Raw genomic sequence first — 24,896 nt, 5'->3', positions numbered from 1 at the left:
TGAACAGAAATACCCTCACCCAGATTCACGTTCTACCTTGCTCTTTCTCTGGCTTTTGCAAATAGTGAGTTTTTCCCTTCTATGATTTTTCCCTTTAAGCAAGTAGAAAAAATGCTGCCTCCTTACCAGATTTAACTGCTAGCTATTGGACTTGTTGCTGTGTTCTTCAGCATAGAAGCAATGGATGATGGAATGAGTAAGCACATCCTCATCGATAACAATATGATACCAGTGAGAAAAAGACACATAGGGAGGTGAAAGAGACTTCCACACAAACTGAAGCAACAAAGTTATTGAGTAATTTAAGCCAGATGTGAACTGCATGCAGTAGTATCCAAGTGTACAATTCTCTACTTTGTTTTCTGCAACCTACATAAAACCTACACTATTTCATAGGACAATTTGTAAGGTTTTTACCCAGGTAAAATGCAACCATACTTGTAAAGATGCCAAAATTACTGAGTATACACTATATTCTCAAGTTGAGGTATTGAAACTTTTGGTAGCATCAGAACAGAGTTGTCTTAAATAGGAATCCTAGTAATATGCTAGGTCTAGTGGTTAAGGCACCAGCCGACTAAACACCAGCCGACTGCGAGTTCTAGTCCTGCCTTAGGCATGGAAGCCAGCTGGGTGACTTTGGGCCAGTCATTCTCTCTCACTCTCTCAGACCAATGCGCCTCACAGGGTGGTGGTTGTGGGGAAAATAGAAGGAAAAAGAAATATTAGGTATGTTTGCTGACTTGAGTTATTTATAAAAATAATAAAGGTGGGTTAATAAATAAATAATTGTTGTAATCATTGGGAGACGTGAGAGCTGCTGAAAGCTGATATAAATGTTGGTGTTAATTCCGACACAGGTTTCAATGGCAGAGCACCCGGACTTGAACCCACATTAAAACCAATTAAGGCTTCTGTAAGAAGGTGCTGATGGCTCTAACCATTTAAAAGGTGTTTGCTTTCCTATGCTAACAGACTTTCCTCCCCTTTTCTTGATATTACCAAATGCTTTTTGTTTTATTTTGTCTTTCAGGTATAACCCAACTTTAGCATTTTGCAGCAGCTATATCCATGTGCCAGCCCTTAGGAACTGGGCCCTTCCCCCCCACCCCAACACCCTCCCCGTGTATCTATTTTTTGTCTAATAAGTTCACAAGCACTAATGCACACTTGAAATGCAGGCGCTATTTTTGATCACTCAATTGTTTAGCACTTTACGCAGGAAAAAGCGGTAGGCCACAGTCATGAGACTTCGAGAGGATGGCTGCTGGCTGGCTGTGGCAGAGCTGGTCGTTGTTCCACCCCCGTCCCTCCTTTGCTCTAACCATTTTGTCTGTCTATCTCGTCTTGTATTTAGTTTTCAAAGCAATACCATGAGAGGTCTCCTTCCTTCCTCTATTTTTTTTTTTAAGCGCCTTAAAGGGAACAATATATTTTTAAGGTCAACCAATGTGTCGATACCAAATGTACAGATTATTTTCAAATTGCCTGCAGCCTTGAGAATACGAAGCTAAGAATTTTTAAACTCCATTTTGCTATTACTTTCTATTTGGCGATATAATTCCATGTATTTTATGAAGGATGCAGCTCCTGGGAACAAAAAAAGAGATAAGGTGTTCATTTACAAAGCAGGGTTTATTTTTCTCCTGCTTGGTTTTGTTATTCAGTGATGGAGAGATGCGAACTGTAAACATAAAAATGTATTGCTTCCCTTTGAAACTTAATCCTATTCCATATTTTCATTAATGTTGGCTGATTTTGTTCTTAATTTTTGTTCATTTTGTTGGTTTGCGATTTTTTTGCATGAATATGCAGAGTAGCAATAAACTGATTTTTTTTGAATGTGCAGATTTTTCTCTTTCAGATCCAGTAATAAAACCCTTTTAAGTTCATCTGTTCTCTAAGATACAGTATTTTTTTTTTATTCTTAAACAAAAACAAGAAGAGTCTATGTCAGTGAATTTATAATATTGATTTTCTGGGCATCAGTAAGTGACAACCATTAGGGAAAAGTTAATGTCCTGTAAGAATTTCGTTGTCTGCTGTTGCTAGGTCACCCCGGGACAGTAGCAGAAGCAGCGAGAAGCTGGAGCTGGAATTATCAAATCTCACAGCGGATGTTCTGGAACTGCTGCTGGAATTTGTTTATACAGGTTCCTTAGTAATAGACTCTGCCAACGCCAAAACCCTTCTCGAGGCTGCCAGCAAATTCCAGTTTCATACATTCTGCAAAGTCTGTGTCTCTTTTCTAGGTAAGTATTGATGCTATTTCAGCTTCTGTTTTGCCTTTCAGCTCCTCTGGGATTATATATGAACTGTAGTATTTTACATTATCAAAGAAGCATAGAGCCCTAGAACTGCCCTTAGAAATGCCTCCAAATGAAACGGGGAAGGAATCGTTCCTATGGTCTGGTGAACTTTTTATCATAATTCAGAATAACTGTGGAATTAAAAAGCTCTCCGAAATTGGGATTCCTCACCCCACCCACTTGAACCTTTGGTGACAATGCTAGAAACAAAATGGAATCCAGCATTCTCCTGTCACATCCTTTCCCTATTTACTTGCTATTTATGATTGCAACCCCTAGATTATGGCAAAGGCAAGAAACCTTGCTCTCCTTTTGGGGGCTTGAATCATTTCCCACTTCTGCCCCACCAATATTATTACAATCACCCTAGTTCAGCGGTTCTCAACCTGTGGGTCACGACCCCATTTGGGGTCGATCGACCATTTCACGGGGGTCACCAAGCAAGGCTGTCCGCCATTTTTTTCCCCTTTTCCGGCGGGTGCCTTACCTCCCTTGAGCTGGGCCAGCTGGTGGTTGGCCTGCTCCGTCTCTGCCGCTTGCCAGCTATGCCTCGGCCGGCACAGGGGGCGGAACCACGCATGCACGGTGCTCCCGGGCAGGGAAAGTCCTCGGCTTACGACCGGTTTAGTCCTCGGCTTACGACCGGTTTAGTCCTCGACTTATGACCGGTTTAGTCCTCGACTTACGACCGGTTGGGGGTCGCGGCATTAAAAAGGTTGAGAACCACTGCCCTAGTTGCAGAAAGACTCATCTGGAGGGCTCATGAAGGGAGCGTTCTGGATTCACTAATGCCCAAATAGGCCTCAAGGCTTTTGTGCTTTCTGATTTCTCTGCATCTGTTTGGTCCAGTTTTTATTCATAGAGTTTAAAGATGGATATTTCATAGCATTTGCCGGCCTAGTGTGGATTTAATAACCGTGCTCCAGCATGTTTTAACAGATTTTATAGATTTTATAATAGCCCACAAATATATCAGTACACATTATCTCTAAAGATTCAGCTATTACAACACAATATATTTATTTCCACTAAATCAATGTGAAACTTTCCTTTTCCAATACTTAATATTTGAATTCAGTGAACTGTGTTATAGTTATGCAATTGGGAGACTTGGCTGCAAGTTTCATTATATATGAGGAACTAAAGGCTTGCGGTCTCATTTGGAGAATTCATAAAATATAATTGCTTGTTTTGATTTATAGCCCTTGCTGGATTGAGTTGCAGAAGCAGGTCGTAGAGTATTTGCTGTATGAAAAGTTTAGAGAAAAGCATTTTAGCTGGACTCATTTTTCATTTTATCATAAGCATTGCATCACTTTAATGCACTATTTCCAGTGTTCTTCTGAGAGAGACTAATGGAAAAACTAGTTACCGGTAGGTCTTCTCACTATGTTACAGAGGCAAATTGGCTTAGGGATTAATTTTCTGTTTGAATTTGTATTCCTCTTCCTCTCCTCTTCCATTTTCTTTTAGCTGGCTTTAAGTAACCTAAAGATTGAAGAGAATATTTAGAGCAGTTCTATTTCCTTTGCTGTCTTGTGGGTGATTTTTAATGTGTTTTTGTTATTATTATTTTGGAAATAAAATAAGCAGATACACAGGGGGAAATGTAATATGATTTCTAAATACAGTGCTTTCCCATGAAAACGTGCAATATAGTACACTGAATACAGCACCTCAAGGTTTTAACCAGGCAAGAAAAAACATGATATGAATAGGAATCAAAGTATACAGCAGAATTTATAATTCTACTGTCCTCGTTGGTGATGAAGGGGAAAAAAATGATTAAATTATATTGCTGCTTGTGGACCAACACAGCTGCAATTACCTCTGCTAGTCAGCCATTCAGACTGAAGAATTTTGAGTTTGCATATCATGCTAAGCCACATTTTTATCAAGATGTGCTGAATAAAACACAGTTGGGTAGATTTGCATGGTGCCATGTGTCATAAACCATACCTAACTAATCTTTAAGAGCTGGATTAGTTCATGATGTTAAGTCATGCCCAAATTCTGATTTGGCACCATGAGTGAACCTCCCTTTCGTTTCATATCTTTGGATTAGTGAAGATGTGGTTTTCTGAGACATTTTAACCATGGTTAGCAGATTGGCAATGAGTGAAGAAGTCTCAACCTGTCTACATGTATTCCTTCCACCCGTCTGAACATGATGAAGCATTCTGTTGGCCCTAACACCGGCTGCCATGAAGACTAAAACAGTTCAGTTTCAACTACTTCTTAATTTTAAATCCTGGGCGATGGGATGCTTTGAAAAGCTATATCTGGACTATCACTAATCAGAATTAACAGTTCTGATATAAAGCTTAATCATTAGTAAACAGACAGGTTAAAGAAGCAGTAAAACAAAAGAAACTAAGAGTAAGTTTTTATATTGTTCTAAAGCAAACGCTTGAGAAAATTGGAAGCATTATATCTCCATTTGATCCTTTGATAATAAGAATTGTTCAAGAGAACTGAGTTTTATTAGTTTAAGAGTGATATAGATTTCAAAATAATTTTAACACTTAAAAATCATTAGCAAACATGAAAACTAGTAAGTTACTATTTAAATATTATGCCTGAATTTCCGTCCAAAAAATCTTTGCCAATGCTATGTACACAAAAAGCCCTTTCCAAGTGGAACTTGCTTTACTACCATAATATGACAGCATAAGCATTAGAAACAAACTAGATAATTTTTGAGTCGCTGTTTCAGAGATATTTACTTACCTAAACAGATCAACAGAATAACCATAGCTGGGCCAAAAAAACCCCCAGTGAAAGTGGTTTCTGACTTCCTTCTCTGTTGACTTTGCTTGTGAGAATCAGAAATCATGATCACGTGACTATAGCTGGCCCTGGCAATGTGGCAGTGCTGTGGCAGCCACAGTACAACTGGTGTGAAGATCCTTTAAATTTAAAGTAAAGCATTCCAGATTTCATGCATGTCCTTTGAGTTAGCAAATTTGAGGTACCTTAATTCAAAAATGTTGGTGCTATGATGCACCATTTGGATTAATTGAAGGTTACAAACAGACAAACAGACAGGAGAATTTTAGTAGTACATGTCATGCAAGACCAGTTCAAAATCTCAAAGTCATCAATACATTGTACAAAAATACAGTTATTCATTTATTCAGATTTTGTTGCTGTGGTTAACTGAACCCGTATCTCTTATATCCTTAGATAACTTTGTCCAATTGGTTTCCATTTTAGAAAGAACCAAGCTTTCTGGAGAAGATAGTTGCAGCTGTCTGTCACTTAGTCCCCTGGGGTACACTTGGTTAGTCTTCTACCAAGTAGCGTTGAGGGCACATTTTACCTTAAATTACAGGAAGCTGCATGTTTGATGATTTCTAATTGACCCAGGGGACTATATATATAAAGATAGATCCTTAATGTAAAAAGAGATATTTTTGATTTTCCACTGAAAAATCTGCCTTTCTCATAAGAAATTCCCCCCCCCAAAAAACAGGATTTTCCCCCCAGTAAAAGTAGATCTTTATTTACCCTGATGAAAATGGGATTTAGATTGTTTTCTCTTTCCTTTGAAATATCTTTACTTTCAGATTTTTTTTCACTGGGGTGACACTCTTAAGACTCCTGCAGAATCTTTTTTGAGGTTTCTTTCTTGAGGATTTACTTATTTTAATCTTTTTCTGAGGACTTACTATTATTTATGCAATTAATTTCAAGAATTGTTTAATCCCAAATCCTTGAGTTTTAATTGGGAAACAACTGCAAAGTCACTGTTGCAGTATGGTGTGGGTAGGTGGAGGAAGTAATATCCTTAACTGCTCCAACTTCTCCGATTTCTGGAACCATCATAATAATAAATGTTTTAAAAAAATGGGGGTTCTTTTTGAAAAAAAAAAAAGAAATCTAAGATTCTCAAGATGTTGAATTTTATATCTAACTGCTAGCTTCTGTACCCTTTAATGCTCTCATGGAACTGCCATATCTATACAGCCCCTAGCATCACCCCTACTCTTGGCTGTTCATGCCCCCTCTTGATAACATTAATATTTAAGATATGCTGGGCTCATTTTGTATTTATATTATTACTCTTATTATGCACATTTTGATAGAAGCTGGTGTTTATCTTGCTGTGTTTTCAATACTTGAGGCAAAATCCTTCATCTCCAACCCCCCTTTGAGATTTCAGAGAGCATTCAGATGGCGTAAGCCGTGGTGGCACAGTGGTTAGACTGCAGTATGGCAGGCTAACTCTGTTCACTGCCAGGAATTCGATCCTCACTGGCTCAATGTTGCTTCAGCCTTCCACCTTTCTGAGGTCGGTAAAATGAGGACCCAGATTGTTGGGAGCAATATACTGACTCTATAAACTGCTTAGAGAGGGCTATAAAGCACTATGACACAGTATATAAGTCTAAATGCTATTGCTATTTATAACAAACAGAACCAAGAAATGACAGACAAGCTGTATGTACAATGAGTAAAAACCATCATCACGGTACACATTTGTGACCTGTGGCATGTAATATTGGTCAAGAAAATGGAAGTCCTGTCCTATACCTTTTGTTTCTTATGTTCTTTTTAGAAAAACAGTTGACTGCTAGCAATTGCTTAGGAATATTAGCCATGGCTGAAGCAATGCAGTGCAGCGAACTATACAATATGGCGAAGGCCTACGCCCTGCAGATTTTCCCTGAGGTGGCAAATCAAGAGGAGATTCTTAATATCTCAAAGGATGACGTCATTTCCTATATGTCAAATGACAGCCTAAACACAAAAACGGAAGAACTGGTTTACGAAACAGTGATAAAGTGGATTAAAAAAGATCCCTCAGTCAGAACACAGGTAAGGGTATAGCAGACTTTATGAAACTCCTGCTTTTCCTTTTATTTTTCAGTAAAGCACTTTTAAATCAAATGGTGCCTTTTCAAATCTAGATGAGAGCAAAGAAACATGCAAATGTGCATTACAAAAATTCAGTTTTGTCATCTGATTGCTGTACCTGATTAAAATTAAAAGACTCATATTTGTTGCCAGAATAACACAAAAAATAGCTAGAAGGATTGGTATTGGGTGAGATATGCCTCCCAAAATTGAATGCAGGGGTTTTTTTAAAAAAAAAATCAAGAAAGTACTGAGCATTGCATGCTGATTACATAACTGGCTTATGAACATGGTATACTGAGAGGAGCTACACTACATCAATGCTGGCTGTGCAAATGTCAGTAAATATTTATTGGAGCAACTTTCTCTGGATAGTTACTTTGTTAGCAGTTGATCTTAATTGAGATAAAAATTCAGATAAAAGATTATAAATTCTGCCCTGGTTCTGAGAAGCCTAATAGTAATATGTTGTCATTAGGCTAGAAGAATTACAAGAGCAGCATGTAAATTTACCAGTTGTCTTAGCTAATTAAGATTTATAGTGAGCTAACTTCACACATTATCGATTTAAGTTATAAGAATTGACTCAGTGATCAAGTAGTCTCTTCATTTGCTTCTCCTATAAGTTCAGCTCAATGAAGTTGTGGCCGAGGTGATATTCTTATTGTGTGTGACATTTATAAGATGCCTCTGTGGCATGTTCCATGTATATAACCAGTTTGTTTTTCCTGTGGTCTCATAACATTTCATCAGGGTAAAATTATGCCTTTCACAATTTAGCCTATGTTAAAAACTATGATGAAGTAGAATCACAGAATCAAACTAAGCAAATATCTTATTCCACAGCTACACCCTATAGGTTACAGTGTTCAATCATTCTTACTTCACTCACATAAACAAATACATTTTACAAGACAGTTTCAAAATTGGATGCGTATTTAATATGCACAAAGATAGAATACCAGAACCACACTTCTTACAAAATGAGTTTGCAGTAAGTCACCCCTCCCAGTGGGGCTTAGTTTCTGCTTATGGATTTCAGGAGTATAACAATACAAATATTGTGAAATTAAACTCTCAGATCAGAAGGAAGGGAAGTTGAGTCATTTTAAAATAATTTAATAGAGTCCAGAGTAGTGGAGAATCCGAAAAATTATGAAATTATTCTAAAAATATTGTGGGGTATTTATATGTTTGAATTTATCCCAGTGTTATTAAATAAGATATAACTGTGGACAGGGTGGGGAGTAAGCAAAAAATATATGTGTTTTTGCTGAACCAACGTACATGTTTTGCCCAATATCTCTTAACCTTCTTTTTTACGCCAGGATTTAATAAAATAATCCCCATAAATAGTACGGTATCGATTGCAACCAAAACTTGTTTTATAGCCTCCCAAACTTACTTAGAGCGGAGATCAGCAAAATCTTATGAGATGTAGGCTAATTAAAATAAATACCCAGAAGGATAACAAGATCATCCCATCATTCAAAATGTTCTGGGCACTAGTATACTATAAGAAGTACACAGGAAGTACATTTGAAATCACTGGCAAACTAAAATAGTCTGACACATTTCAGAAGCCCTTGTACTGCCAAAAGAATATCAAAAGACATTAAATTACACTCAGTGCAAAAGGGCAGCAGGTCAGAAAGCTGGGTAAAGAATGGAAAGAAGGATGGACCTAGAATGAGGATTGCCCTGATTCTGACGGGCCTGCCGGCATAGGTCCGCCAGCTTCGTCCTGCAAAGCACATCTCACCCAGCATTCTCGCTTGTCGCCATGCCGGCAGGCCTGTCAGAATCAGGATGGCTCCGAAGGAGGTAGCTGTGAGGGGGGAGTAGGAGGTTTCCCAGCAGGTGCCACCAGGCCTGCAAACGCGGTGCTGCCCCTCCACTTTCCAACCCTAAAATTCCAGAGTAAAGTTGGGCAGCCTCTGAGCACCCCGACAAGCTGCAAATCGGACATAGTCTCAGCCACCTCCCTCTTCCTTGGCAAGGCGAGGCTGGAGCGTGCGGCCTTTAGTCGGGGCTGCCAGTATGGCAGTGGGAGGAAGCGCCACTTTGCAGGACAGAGGTACTTGCAAGTCCCGCCCCAGCTATGGTGAGCAGTGGCGACTGTGTCTGTGCCCAGGGGGCAAGGAGAAAGAAACAGAGGATTGTGGTGGCTGGGCTGCCTTCTGGCCCGCTGGATTCGGGGTTTTCCTTTGATTGGGGGCTGGGGTGGGCCGGCCCCTCGCTGTCTCCAGGGCAGCCCTGGGCCAAATGTAAACACCCCTTGGCCATGTCTATCCCCTCTCCCTCCTCCTTTTGTCTTTGGTGTAGCTGCAACTGACTCCTTTCCCCAGGCTGCACACAGCTTCTGGAAGCACCAGTCAGCTGGAGCCTGGCGCGGATCCTGGGCGCTCAGCAACACCGTGGCTCCAGCTGGCTCTCCCACAGGCCTGTGCTGCATTGCCGCCGCTTCAGCTCATCCCCACACTACACTTTTACACTTTTTTTACATGTTTTTTACAGTGCTTTTCAACCCATTGTAAGTGTACCACCTGCCAACGAACCACCAGTGGTACGCATACCACGGGTTGAAAAGCCCTGACCTAAAGGAGTCTAATCCTTGCTTTTGTTTCCACTAATTCTAAATCTCAGCTTTATTAACCATATTAAAACCTCACATTTTGAAGCTGATCTGCATAAAAAATAAGCAGGACTTGGCTATAATCTATGAATCTTGCTTTACATGCTGTGGTAAGACGGCAAATTGAACGTAAATCCTATCAAAGGTATATTTCTGGAAAGATGAAAGCGGAAGTTCATAACCTGGGATGAAGCTTTTGTTCATCCTTGGGCTCCATTGGCAATTGCTCACCACCGTTTGGAATCATGGTTTATAATTCTGACTAGTTTATTTATGTTACTCCGTGGACCATTCAGTGATAGCATCAGCAGCATCTTCTGAATCAAATACTTGGAACAGCAGTACACTTGAGGCCAAAAGCCATTGCACAGAAAATGTTATTCATTTTGTACTGCTGTTTTCCTTCTCTTCTCCATTTGTGCAGCCCTTTAGAGGAGCCCCCCCTCCACACAGAGAAGGGAGGGGAAACTCCTCCCAAGAGCTTCAGAAGCAGAGATTCTCAGCATGTTGGAGGAGTTCCCTTCTGTGCATAGAGGGGAGCTAAAATCCTTCAGCATGCAGCTCTGTTACTCCATTCACTTAACGACCTCAGAGGTTGTTTAACAACTGCAACTGGGATCGAATCATTGAACGAAGCAGTCAGGCAGGCCTCTTACTTCTTCAATCGACAACCAGGATTCCAGTCCCAATTTTGGTTATAAGTCAGCTACTACCTGCATGGGCTTTCTAGTCACAGAGATGCTATCTTCTAACATAGAAGATGTTATTTCTTAGGATGCTTTCATAAAAATCCCGTTTTAAAATTTCATAATGGCATCTTTAGGTTCTGGAACTCAGGAACAGATTACACTGGGGGGTGGTATAGAAAGTCAAGCTCAATCTCCTGGAAAACGTGTGTTAAAAATAGCTGTAGGTATATAAATGGCATTTCCTGTGGTCAGGAAATATAATACAAGATTTTACACTGACTAGACACTAAGTCAGGGGTCTTCAAACTTGGCCCTTTTATGACTTGTGGACTTCAACTCCCAGAATTCCTCAGCCAACGTGCCACAAATCCACAAGTCATAAAAGGGCCAAGTTTGAAGACCCCTGCACTATATAAAGAGAGATGGAAGGAGCTGGCTATATTTAGTTTGGGTAGGCTACAGGAGAGTGGGGTGATGATATGACAATCTTCTTGAAATACCTAAAAGGTGTCAAACATAAGATTCAAACTTCTTTTTTACTATCTCAGAGGGCAGACTAACAGATTAAGTTATAGATTCCAATTCAGTGGGGTTTTTTAGGGGGGGGGAATAACCTTTCTAACTGCAGGAGTAATTGACAGTGCGACCAATTTCCCAGGGAGGTGATGGGCTCATTTTCACTAGAAAGGTGTAAGCAGAAGCTAGACAACCACCTATCAAAATCCATTAATTTGGATTTTGGCATTCAGCAAGGGATTAGACTCAGTGGTCAGAGCAGCTCTTTCAGATGGGATTGACATCAAAATTAATCCTGAAAATGGCTAAAAATAAGCCACAAGTAAAGTAACACATTTTAATTAAAATATTAAAAGCCATCATGTAAGAATAATCAAATAGTAATATATCAGTAGTACTAGCATTTGTAAGTTTAAATGGTTTCAACAGAAAGTCACCAGATTTCCAAAGTTTGTCTGATCAACTATTTATTTGCTTGCTGATAAGATAACAATGGAAACAATGTTCATTTGATCTCCTTTTATAAGGAGTTTCAGAGGCTACAAGCAACCTATGAGGAGATGTTGTCTTATTGTCATTTTCTGTCACCCCTAATGATCTCTTGCAGACTAGGATACCCTCACCCAGAGATCCTAAAACCTGACCAGATTCAAATGAGAAAATAGCCTGTCTCTCAGTCATACAGGAACTTATGTGTCAGAAGCCGTACTTTGCATTGTGTTCAAAAACTCCATGGTAGCTGGGTCTGTAACATGCCCCATTTAACTGGTCCTGGCCCATTTTTTGGATGCAACATTCTATAGTAACTGAAGTTGCTAAATAGTTCTCAAAGGCAACCGGATGTAGCACATTAAAATAGTCCAAACAAATTATAACTAATGCATACACCAGTGGTTCTCAACCTTTTTAATGCCGCGACCACCAACCGGTCGTAAGTCGAGGACTAAACCGGTTGTAAGTCGAGGACTACCCAACCGGTCGTAAGTCGAGGACTTTCCCTGCCCGGGAGCGCCGCGCATGCGTGGTTCCGCCCCCTGCGCCGGCCCAGGCGTAGCTGGCAAGCGGCAGACACGGAGCAGGCCGACCACCAGCTGGCCCAGCTCAAGGGAGGTAAGGCACCCGCCGGAAAAGGGGGAAAAAATGGCGGACAGCCTTGCTTGGCGACCTCCGTGAAATGGTCAATCGACCCCAAATGGGGTCGTGACCCATAGGTTGAGAACCGCTGGCATACACCATTGTGAACAAACCTGACATCTCTAGAATTGTACACAGTTGGCCCACAAACCTTAGCTGTATAAATATTCATTTACTTATTTCAGCATTTACATTGTGCCAAATCCAACCAACCATAGGTCATTATGTCCAAGAAATACCCACAGAGTTTAAAAGATGTCTTTCTATCGAGCTGAGGTTTAATTTCTAGTCTCGGTTTGCCTTTAAGAACCTAAGTTTTGTTTGGATTAAGCTTCAATTTATTTACACTCATTACCCTAGTGATAATATAAAGTGGTGGCTTAGAACCTGAATCATTTCCTTGGATTTAGATGGGGAAACTGAGGTAGAGTTGCATTCATTAGCATAGTTGGTGATGCTGCTTTTCAAAACACCAGTCACCCTCTCCCAGCAGTTTAAGTATATGGCGGTGGGAATAACCTAGAATCCTTAGGGATGCTCTAGGTCAGTGTTTTCCAGCTGACTGCCACTATTACAAATTTGTTTGTTAAAGGAACACAAGCTTTAAAGCTGTAGCACCTTTTTTTAGATTCACATAGAAGCCCGAAGAATCAGGTAGAGATGTTATGGTCATGTTAAGGCCGGATCAGCTTCTTCTGACTCACTCTCAAAACTTGAAGAATCCTGCTGCTGAGTTATTTGAACATTTGCATCAGTATGAGGTCAGTTTTCCCAACAGCCCTATACTGATGTCTTTGAGACTCCTCACATGGGAGATGCCTAGGGATTGTTCAATGAGATCCGTATGAGGTGGCAAGCTGTCTGGAATGGCACTTTATCTGCTATTAACCATCTTTCTCTGAAGTCACTAAAAAGTGTTTTAGGCCATGTTGAATGCCTTTGGGAAATAACAAAGCCAAACAGATCAGCTATAGCTTTACATGCTCTAGAATTTTTCCCAAAACATTTACGGAAAATTCTCAGAGGAAAAATCAGTGTGGAAAATGTTTACAGAAGGGAGACATGAAGTTGAGTGGTACCCACACCAAAGTATCTATCATATGTCAGGCAGAATGTATGTTGCAGCCATTGTGGGCTCCCTTATGACCTGTTCTGATCCACAGTTTGTACATTTCATATCTCTACTTTAAAATGTCTTAAGAATCCTGTTTACGTGGATTGCATTGGACTATTTTAAGAGAGCTCTAAGCAGCTGAGACATGTTGGAAGAGCAAATGCTTATTTTTTTCCAAAGGTCATTCAATATTCTTGCAGAAGAAGAAAGAAGAACTCAATATTTATTAAGCTAATGCTTTGTAAATAACTATATCCCAGTGCTTTGGAATTGAATGCCAACTGCAGGCAATAACATTTCTGGAATTATCGGCGCGCCTCTAATCATCTGGTTTTATGTTTAAAAATAAAATAAAAAAATTGAGAAAGCAACCAGCTTAGATGCTCTCTTCTTGAATAATTAGGCTATATCATGTGGCAGTGAGAACAGATTGTTGGCTGGAGACTCGCCTTTTAATTACTTGACAACAATGGAAAGCCTGGAGCTGAATGAAGTATCTAAAAAAAAAACCCTCAGCTGTTTTACTACATTTTTAAGATCACAAAATGAAAAACTAAGAACACCAAATACTTTTTTTTATCAGGTGGAATCTTCAAATTACAAAGCAGATGGACTTAAAGCCCAATGTAAGGAACCATCCCTTCTTGGCCTATCTACGATTCGTGCCTTAAGCAGAGTTTTTCCATCTCTGCTACGTGACAAAATCCTTCCCAGGAATAAAATCTTGTTCCTTGAAATAGCATTTCCTATGGAAATAAATTCTGGCTGTAGGTTATATCCTATACATAAGTAGTATACCCACACTGGAATTTTCTTGAGTGAATTAAAAAAAAAGAAGTATAATAAAAAAAGCTCATTTAAAACAACCTCATCTCCCTGTGTGCAATGAGGCTTTAAATTAGCCTCCACTGACATCAGAGCAGCCTTATAAAGCCTCATTGCTGCATGAAGGGAGCTTTGCAGAGAGGTCAGCGCTGTGGTAGGAAAGTGTGAGACTTCTCAGTGCTACCCCCTCAAAAATCACTTCCTCTCTACACACATCCTCTGCTGATGCTATAAAATGGCCTGTGTGGTTGTCAGGAATTACCATCTTAGGTGCAGTGTGATATAGGTGTGAAGAGCTCAGAAAAGCTACCTGTTGCACACCACCCTCTTCTCTTCTGTAACATGACCTAAGAAAATGTAAAATAACTGTGGAGTCTTAAAGCAAGAATTAATGCTGCCTTTGGTCAGCTTTATACTATCCCAGGACACCAAAACTATGGCTGTGTAGTCTGGTTTGGGGATACATCACCTAGGTCAAAACTTTGGCTCTTTTATGACTCGTGGACTTCAACTCCCAGAATTCCTGAGCCAGCCATGCTGAGGGGAAAGGGAGAGTTTCCAAGCTCAGCCATGCTGGCTCAGGAATTCTGGGAGTTGAAGTCCACAAGTCATAAAAGAGTCAAGGTTGCCTACCCCTGACCTAGGGGAACAGCATAGATAATAACTTGCTCAGAGGTTCTCTCACTGGTGAATTCTCCCTGAACAAAAATAGTCTGGCCTTGGAGGCAACTAAATCTCTTCTTTGGACTGTCATAATGTGTCATACTTGAAACTGGTCCAGGAACATCTCTTACCAGAATGCAGCTACAAGATCACAAGACAAGCACCCCCCCCCAAAAAAAAAAACTGATGTTGCTGAATTTTGCCTCATTGGTTTGTAGTCTGTTTCTAGTTCCAGTTCAGTGAGATGGCTGCTAATCTGGACTTTAAGATCTTCAATTGCTGTATCCACCAATGGGAGGCTACAAGAGAAAGACTTAGTTATAGAATGGCCTTATCTGGCACTTGCTGGTGTCATTTAGGTCAGCGTTCCCCAACCTTTTCAGTTTTGCTAACCGGGGGGGGGGAAGCAGAGGGGATGGTTCTGTGCAAGTGGCGGGCGAGCATGCACAGCTCCATTCACTCAAGCAGCGGGCACACACGCACAATGCTTGCTCAAATGGAACTGCACACATGCGTGCCCACCGCTTCCAAGGCCCGGTTGCAAACAGACTGCAGCCCAGTTCTGGGTCATGGCCCAGGTGTTGGGGACCCCTGATTTAGGTGGCAAGTAAAAATGTTTGTATTTCCATGGGAATAATATAACCCAGTGATGGTGAACCTTTTAGAGACCGAGTGCCCAAAAACTGCCCCCACCCCCGTCCCTGCACCGCCCTGCCCACTGGGCCACCCACCACCTCCACAGCCCGCCACAGATCACCCAGGCAGCCCAGCAGCGCCATAGTGGCCATGTCCTCCGCCCGTGCCCCGCAGCATCATCTGCGCGCAATGGGGCGCAAGGGCGGAGTCTTGTCCCCGCTGTCCAGCTACCATGTCCTTGGCTCTGCTGCTTCGTGTGGGCCGCGCCCAGGGGCAACTCTCCAGGGGGCTACTGGTGAGGAGGGGGCTGTGGGAAGAGGCGGGGCTGGGGAGACGGTGCATGTGCCCACAGAAAGGGCTCCGAGTGCCACCTCTGGCACCTGTGCCATAGGTTCGCCACCACTGATATAACCTCTTCTGGATTTGAATACTTTTTATGTAGTTGTATTTTTAAGCTATTTTATCTGCTCTCTATTATCTGTTCTTCTCTATGTACCTGCTAGTAAGATAGTTAACATTGTTATAATATGGTATGTTGTTTTTGTTTTTTTTAAAAAAAACCTTGACTGTTTCATTTATATGCACACCCATGATAACATTTTAAAAATACTGTGAACAATCAAAAATCCAGTTATAAAACAGAATGATTTGCCTATTTTAAAAAAATTCTTAATGAACTACCTGTAAAACTTCCTACGTCCCTGAAAATACTATCTCAACAGTAACTTAATGGTACCTGAGAGACAAAGGTTTGCAGAGAAATTGGAAGAATTTACAGAATAGCACAGTAATTAATTAAAGGTGCGAGGAGCCAATTTGAAAAGGATTCCAGGAGCTGAATATATTGCGACTTAGTAGTACAACACATAAATGAAAAGAATTTGAACTTGACTGTGTTAGAAAGAAAAGAAGTGCTACAGGAATGAAGCAAAAACGGTGTTACAGATATGTTTTAATAATTTTAAACAGCCTTTGGGTATGTTATGTTCCGATGTCATAGCATATTAGCTTTCTTCAGTCAAAAAATGATGTGTTTTAACTTGAAAAAAGCTCTATACAAAAACACATACATGTATAATATATTACATATATTTATATATGTATATGTGTGTATGTATGTATATATTACGTGTGTGGCGCAGTCTCATATAAAATATGAGACGATAGCCTCCCAGCAGGCAGGCAAACAAATTTGCTGAGTTATTTCAATTAAATTGGTTATTACTCAGGATTAACCTGCACAAATAGTTTTGCCTTGTGTGTCAGTTCTCTCCTTTTAACACAGCAACACAGCAGAACTTAAACTTAGGATAGGTGCATAAGAAATGTAAACCATGGTTCCTTTAAAAAAAACAAACATTTCAACTTGAGAAACCTCAGTGCAGTTAATTTAATGCTTCATTTTTGTATAATGATACAATATGAATAGAATTTTTTGCTCATCGGGTTAGCTCCAGAAATATATGGGCAGCAGAATCTGGAGGACTAAATTGCAGGAGAGTAGTTCTTATATAAGTAATACTTTGACTCAGTTAAGTAGCTCTGAAGATGTCAAACTGTAACTTCATTATAGCAAAATATGGTAGCTATACCTAAAATAGCAGACTCCCTTCTCTTTTCTTAAGCTTCTGGAAGGCAAATAAACTTGGTGCCAACTATTTAAATCATAGTATAAAGTTTCATACTATTATTCATATGAGGTAATTCCCATATTTTGGCAAGTTTCTCTGGAGGCCAGTACAATTAGTCCTCATTTAGCAGTCACAATTGGGACCAGCAAAGTGGTCACCAAGTGAAACTGCAACTGTGCTTACTATCTTCACCTTTCTTTTGCCTTACAAACAACTGAAGGTCATAGCAATAGCAATAACACTTATAGCATAAGATATAGACTTATGAGATTTCTGGTTTGACGTCGCAGTGTGCCGGGTGTATGAAGACAGGGCTCTGTCTTCCACTTTTGATTTTGCCCCGCTGGAGACCCCTAAAAAGGGTCAAAAGTCACCCCGAAGAGGCGACGAAGAAGGGGACCCTCGTCAATCGCGGAGGGGTGGTGGCCCTTCCGTTGGATCAGAGGAAGCCCTCCAAACCGGCGGGGGAAAGACTGACTACATTCGTATGGCCAATCAGAAGCTGCTGACAACCGAAGACAAGCAATTTCTGAGCAACATGGATGGAACTGGATGAGATTTTATCCTCTTTTTATGGTCCTAACACTACTTTCCTGGAAAAAAGAATGCTCAAAGCAAAGAATCCTCCCCAATGAGAGAGGAAAGGGAAGTTATTGCCCTGCTTCCTCAGGAAAAGAAAAGTAGCAAATTAATTGCTTTGGGGAAAACAAAGAAAACTACAAGATCAATTTGGAACTAATACAGATCTATAGCTTTGAAATTTGGGGACTAAAAGATATTTTGAACATTGATGGGAAATTAAAAAAAAATTAAAAGCGGGAAAAACAGGATATTGATTGAATAAATGGATTTTAAGTGCAAATACAATTGAGATATAGTTTGGCTAGAAAAGATACAATAAATTGATACTATCAATATTATGTATAATACCAGAAAAATGTGATGAAGATGCCTATATTTAATTGTATATGCATTAACAGTAACAAGAATTGTATTTGCCCAGTATGGCAAAATGCATACTACTGGAAGAAGAGAGGACTAAGGAAGCACTGGATGGTGTAGTATTGGACTAGACTGAGAAAGTTAATATGTACCACTGAATTACTAATAGACCCAGACAACGCATTGTTTATTAAGTACTTATGATCGTAAAATCAGAAAATTAATAAAATATTTGTTTAAAAAAAGAAGATATAGACTTATATACAGCTTCACAGTGCTTTACAGCCCTTTCTAAGTGGTTTACAAAGTCAGCCTATTGCCCCCAACAATCTAGGTCCTCATTTTACCGACCTTGGGAGGATGGAAGGCTGAGTCAACCTTGAGCCAGTGAGGGCCGAACTGCTGGCAGTCGGCAGTCAGCAGAATTAGCCTGCAATACTGCATTCTAAACACTGTGCCACCACGGCTATAAATTCAAGGATGTTACTTTTTCATAGCTGTCAAAATGTGAAGAATTGCTTAACAATGCAGTTGCTAAATGAGGACTACTTGTAAATGTCTATAAATGTGAGGGTGCCTAGATCAGTGGTGGCGAACCTATGGCACGGGTGCCAGAGGCGGCACTCAAAGCCCTCTCTGTGGGCACGCGCGCCATCGCCTCAGTCCTAGGCCTTCATCTGGGTTTTATAAAACCTTTTCGCTTTAGGCCTCCGCCGCCGTGTGCAAAAAAAAAAAAGGTTCAATCAATCAGTCAATTTCAACTTCTCGCAGGGAAAAAAAAAGATCTTGCAAAGTTGGAATTGATTGATTGAACTTTTTAGTCTCACCCAGTCTGCTGTTACCACTGCAGCCACACCCACCCAATGGGCCACGCCCAGCCAATGGGCCACACCCACCCGGCACCCGACGATGCATAAGTGGGTTTGGGGTTGCAGTTTGGGCACTCGGTCTCTAAAAGGTTCGCCATCACTGGCCTAGATAAATGAAAATAAGTGTTCAATTTGGCCTGTCCTAATAAATATATAGCAATGATTGGATTCATTGAAATAAGGATCCCAGTCAACATTTAGTACCTGATTAAAAATCATAACAAAAAGCTTCTTAGCTGTGTACCTGTGGCCCAACAAGCTGCTTGAAAAGAAGATCCCAAGAAAAGCAACGTGCTTACATTGTCCTTCCTTAATCTGATGTTCTGCAGATTTTGGGGAACTGCAGTTAATGTCAGTTTAGTACTGGCTGAAAACTCTGAGACTGTAATTCCAACAAATCTAGAGAATCTCAGATCAGGGAAAACAGCCTAGACCAACGTTATATTTACCATGGCCAGGTTCATTGTTATGGACTGTCTGCAATGAGTCCATGACAAGGCCAAGATCTATTGGGGGGGGGGGGGGGTTCCATTCAATCATGTCCAATTTTTGGAGCCTGCCTGTACAAGTCCTTACAGTTTTTCAGAAGTGGTTTGCCATTACCTCCTTCCTAGGGCTGAGAGAAAGTGCCTGGCCCAAGGTCACTCAGCTGGCTATGTTTCCTAAGGTAGGACTAGAACTCATGGTCTCACAGTTTCTAGCCTGATGCCTTAACCACTATACCAAACTGGCTCTCAATATCTATGTGCCTAGTTTCAAAGTATTAGCATTGAGTCCCTCTAAGTAAATATATAAATCTTGATGTAATATTCATTTTTATAATATTACTTTTCTCCATAAGATAGTTAACATTTATCAGGGACAGTATTTGGCCAGACATGGAAGCTAAGCAAGAGTGAGTTTGGTTAATACTTGAAAGAGAAACCATCAGAGAATTTCCCATCTGTAGCTGGACTGAGAAATTGAAACTGAAGAAGGCAATGCCACGTTTGTATTATTGCAAAGAAATTTACTTAGATGTGTTCATGTAATCTCCTGGAGCCAAGCTCAACTTGAGGGTATCTTTACCTTTTGGATAACATTTACTTATTTCAATACCATGCAAATGTAATTTTATATGAAATAATGGTAACTATAGAAAAAGAGATGATATTTAAGACGTCTGGGAAATGTTTGACCTTTCTAGGCATTGCAGCCGGAATTGTCAAAAAAGTAATAACTTTCCCTTCTAATATTTAACCCATAGGTAATTTCATGAAGCAAAGACTTCCTTTTTAAATAAAGCTGGGACCAAAATATTTTACCTTGATAGAGGATTGGAGGGGGGAAGATGGGCTTGAACAGAACTAAAGAGCTAAAGATCAGAAAATTTCAATTTTGAAATCTAAAAGTGAAGAGAAGGAAAAATGAAGAGAAAGTGTGAGCGCAAAATAGATTAATAGACTAGAAAGAAGTCCAAAATATTCCTAATCCAATAAACCAGGAAGAGAAGAAGAAAAATTACACAACAGCTGCTGCTTCTTGATATCAGTTAGAAAACCTAGAAAAGGAGAGTGGGGGACACAAACCTGAACAGCCAAGGAAGATTGGTGTGTTTGAAATAACTCTGTTCTTCAGCAAGATATTTATTAGCCAAATGTATTACAGCTCTATAAACAAGGAAGATAAAACAACAGAGAAAGAACGTCACAATGCATTCCCAAATCCAAACCTCTAGCTTGTGTGCTTTGAAGAAATAAATGTGAAGGTAAAAAAGAGGCACTAAAAAGTGAAGAAGGAAGATGCTGATGCAAAAACCAAACCACCATCTTGGCCCAGGGCTAAGCAAGGATCCAAACCCAACCCATGGAGGAAGTATCAACACCTTCCTTCAAAAGTTGCAGAAATGTTAAATTTGGCAAACCCAGTCACACCCCTGGCTTATATTTTTGCAGTGTCCCAAATCAGGATTGAAAACTACAAAAGAAGAGGATGCCAGCTGTATCTTTGTTCTTACGTATCAAAAAATGTGTAATGCTGTCTCAGAAAATGATGCTCAAAGAGGACACCAAGTGTCAAGAAAATAGCCTCCAAATGGAAAGACTGTTCAGATAATTTCGTGCATGTTCACCATTTCAATTTAAGGAATTCATTTTAACCCAGGGTCTCATAAAACATACACATCTTAAATTCAAAGAAGAACTCAAAACACTTTCAAAATTTAAATTTGGATACTTCAGCAGAAAGTGAGGGCTTCGACTAATTAACTGTATAAAAAACAAATGTATTAATAAGATTTTTCCATTCAAAGTCCTAATTAATACAAAAGGCAGGCTCTTTGCATCTGATTACATGGGAGCATCAGAGGTCCTGATAATATAGGTCAAAATAGTATAGTTGAAAAAGGAAGTCAAGCAGGGATAAAATTGCTACTTGCATTGACAGCTCATCAGATTAAGATGACATAATGTGACAGACAAGAAGGATTCACAACAATTTAAAGAGTATAGTTGCTCAGTTAAAGAGGAGAGGTTGTTGTATGGTTTATCTTCCTGGAGCATTATAAGTCACTATGATTCATCTTTCCTCTGATACCAAAGCAAAATTATGGTCACCGACATCATCACAAAAGGACTCAAGGGACAAATTATGAAAGTTATTGCAGAATTGAAGAATGGCAAAACGCAAGGTCAGGATAAATTTCAGAGTAAGTTTTATAAACCGTTCTAGAAATCATAGTTCCACATTTCTTCAATGCTTAAGCTTGCTTGGGGCAGAGTGATAATCCCACAAACATGACAAAAGTAGAGACTACAGTTATTATTCAATAACATTAAAAAAATAACCTCCAGCACTACGTAGAACAATATCTTGTCTTAACTAAAATGGTAAACTATTTTTAGTATTTGTCAGAAAACTTAAAATGTTTTTTCTAGATTTCTTATTTCAACTTAGCCTCACTTCATTCCTCCTACCTTAAAAACCGGGCTCAGTTAAGAGAATTCTTGAATTTATTTATCATTTCAATTATCCTAAAGTTTGAGTGACTCTATTAGCATTTGATATTTATAAAGATTATGATTTGGTATTGCAGTAAATATGCCTTCTTTGCCAGTCAACAGACTCCAATGTTCAGAAACCCCCAATAAATACCCCTTGGAAGAGATTGCCTCCTCCCCAGGGCTCAGAGAGGGTGACTGGGTCAAAGTCCTATCTGGCTTTGTGCCTAAAACAGGGCTAGAACGCATCTTTCCCGGTTTCTAGCCTGGTGCCTTAACCACTACACTAAACTGGCTCTGTTCTCAAATTATTCTCAACAAAGTGCTTTAATTAAAAGGGATAACAATCAAATAATTTAAACTGAGCAGAGGCACCCATCAGTGATATCCTTTATTCCCAATGCTCTTTTGTTTAGGGTAGAAATTTAGCAACAATAATTAGAATTAAACAAAAACATGAAGGTGTATTAAAATAGAAGCACTATTAATGTATATGCTGATGATACTCTGCTAATCTTACCCAGCTTAGAAATTGAAATCCCTAAAATCAAGAAAGAATTTTTAAAATCCTAGAATGCTTTAAAACAGTGATGGAGAACCTTTTAGAGACCGAGTGCCCAAACTGCAACCCAAAACCCACTTATGTATTGTTGGGTGCCGGGTGGGAGTGGCCCTTTGGGTGGGTGTGGCCCATTGGGTGGGCGTTGCTGTGGTGGTAACGGCAGACTGGGTGGGACTAAAAAGTTCAATCAATTCCAACTTTGCAAGATCTTTTTTTTTCCTGCGAGAAGTTGAAATTGACTGATTGATTGAACCTTGGTTGTTGTTGTTTTTTTGCACACGGCGGCAGAGGCCTAAAGCGAAAAGATTTTATAAAACCCAGCTGAAGGCCTAGGACTGGGGCAATGGCACACGTGCCCACAGAGAGGGCTCTGTGTGCCTCCTGTGTTACTCATGCCATAGGTTTGCCACCACGGCTTTAACTAATTGGAAATCTAACAACTTTTGTGTTAACATCATAAAAACAGAAAATAATACAAAAATGTTCACAACTTCAGTTATAATCCTGTAGTCTTTGGGAATAAAAACCCAGGAAAAAATTTGGGTCAGGAGATTTTTTTTGGCTAGGTAAAATAGATATAGTTAAAATATACCAACTTTACCAAATCTTTTTCTCCCAATCTAGATCCTGTCATTTTAAAAAATGACAGAATAAATTAGGTAAACAATATTTTAATTTTCTGATACAGTACAGAAGGAGGTCTGGGGTTCCTTATTTTAAAAATAGTTTATTGGCCTGCAGAGTTAGGGTAAATGGTTAGAGTCACAAACCCCCTTCATAAAAATAGAGACATTGCATTAGGGCATACCATTTAGCATTAAGGTTTTTCTGTTAATAAGTTCATCTCATCAAAATGAATGTATTGCAAAAATGTGTTTGATTTGAACAGAATGATTAAGAAACTGAACAATAACTTCAGATATCATTATTAATAGCCATGCTATATTATTCTGATTTCAAGTCCTTTATTTACAAAGCTCTAGTAAGACTACACCTGGAATACTGCAGCCAATTTTGGTCATATCACAAAAAAGATGTTGAGAGTTTGGAAAAAATTCAGAGAAGAGCAACTAAGATTATCGAAGGCCTGGAGGCTAAAACCTATGAAGTACGACTGCGGGGCTTGGGTCTGGCTAGTCTAAAGAAAAGAAGAAATAAGGGAGACATGATAGCAGTGTTCCAGTATCTGAGGGGCTGCCACAAGGCAGAGGGGGTCAAGTTGTTCACCAGAGCACCAGAGGGAAAGACAAGAAACAATGGTTGGAAACTGGTCAAGGAGAGAAGCAACTTGGAATTAAGGAGAAACTTCCTGACAATGAGGACAATCAACCAGTGGAACAGCTTACCTCCAGAAATCATGGGTGCTCCATCACTGGAGATTTTTAAGAAGAGACTAGACAATCACCTGTCTGAGATGGTATAGGTTCTTCTGCTTGAGCAGGAGGCTGGACTAGAAGACCTCCATGATCCCTTCCACTTCTATTCTATTTACAAAATAAAAATTGGAAGAGAAAAGGGGTATGTAGATTTATCTGAAAAAAGGGGAAGTATAAGTATAAGGAAGCCGCTTCAGAACTGGAAAAGAATTAGCAATAGGTCTCCAAGTTGAGCAAGACAGACTGTTAAAGATTTGGGGAACCTGCCCAGGAAAATTGAGATGTAGTGCTTCCTGTTACAAATGGGTTTTGCTCATATTGTACAGTTATCTGGATGCTTATAAGCTCAGTTTAAAGGAAAATAAAACTGGTAGAATTAACTGCATGCTTTCTGTTTTGACTACACATTAAGGATTTGAAAATGAGAATTATATCATGGAAAGTGCATACAATTTGAGAGAACTAGATTCACATCCTACTCCTCGGGCATAATCTCTGGAGGCACACTGAGAAAATGGACTCATTTTTTCTTCTTCACAAAAGTGGGAATAATACCTTACGAACACCTTGTTGATTAAAGAATTATCCCCAACAAGTGTGCGTTAATGGCTTTGTTTCATTCTAGAAGGTTGCGAAAAATGGTTTTTATAATTGACTTGAATGAAGGCACAGAGGATGTTTCTCCAGTCTGCAGATGTGATATGAAAATAAAATCAAGATTCAAAAATATCATGAGAGATGAAATTCAACAGAGATAAAAGTACAGTTCTGCATTTAGTTAAAGATGTATCAAAGATAGAAATTTAAGAAAGGAGTGATGAGCTTGGACAGCAATACATGTAAAAATATCGTTATTGGTATCAAGATGAACATGAAGCTACGTAATACACTCAGCATAGATAATAACATGATGTCTATGTTGTAGGAGGTGATTGGTGCTTGTCCTTTTGCCTTTACCCATAATATTGTGTGTCATATCTGAATTGAATTGCCTCCTATAATAAAGAAGAACTTTAGAACCCATGTTATACAGTATCTCACATTTCCCCATATCTTGAGAGTATTGCACTAGGAGAATAGTCATCAAACATCTAAAGAACTGTCATGTAAAATAAAAAGGAGAACTAGAACCATTGATGGAACTTTAGATAAGAACG

General features: G+C 39.7%; 1 protein-coding gene across 1 annotated transcript in view; it reads left to right on the top strand.

Annotated features, from left to right (window-relative positions):
• Positions 1-24,896, top strand: part of KLHL29 (kelch like family member 29) — an 85,850-nt gene that overhangs the window by 14,733 nt on the left and 46,221 nt on the right. Inside the window, exons 2-3 of the mRNA XM_015822558.1 lie at positions 2,053-2,252; positions 6,871-7,130. Of these exons, the coding sequence (XP_015678044.1) occupies positions 2,053-2,252; positions 6,871-7,130 (460 nt within the window). The remainder of the gene's footprint in view (positions 1-2,052; positions 2,253-6,870; positions 7,131-24,896) is intronic.

The sequence above is a fragment of the Protobothrops mucrosquamatus genome, unplaced genomic scaffold (assembly GCF_001527695.2).
Source record: "Protobothrops mucrosquamatus isolate PMUCROS unplaced genomic scaffold, P.Mucros_1.0 scaffold1605, whole genome shotgun sequence".
NCBI classification, from domain to species: Eukaryota; Metazoa; Chordata; class Lepidosauria; order Squamata; family Viperidae; genus Protobothrops; species Protobothrops mucrosquamatus.
Note: the sequence above shows the minus strand (reverse complement) of the source record. Positions and strands in the feature narration are given on the sequence as shown.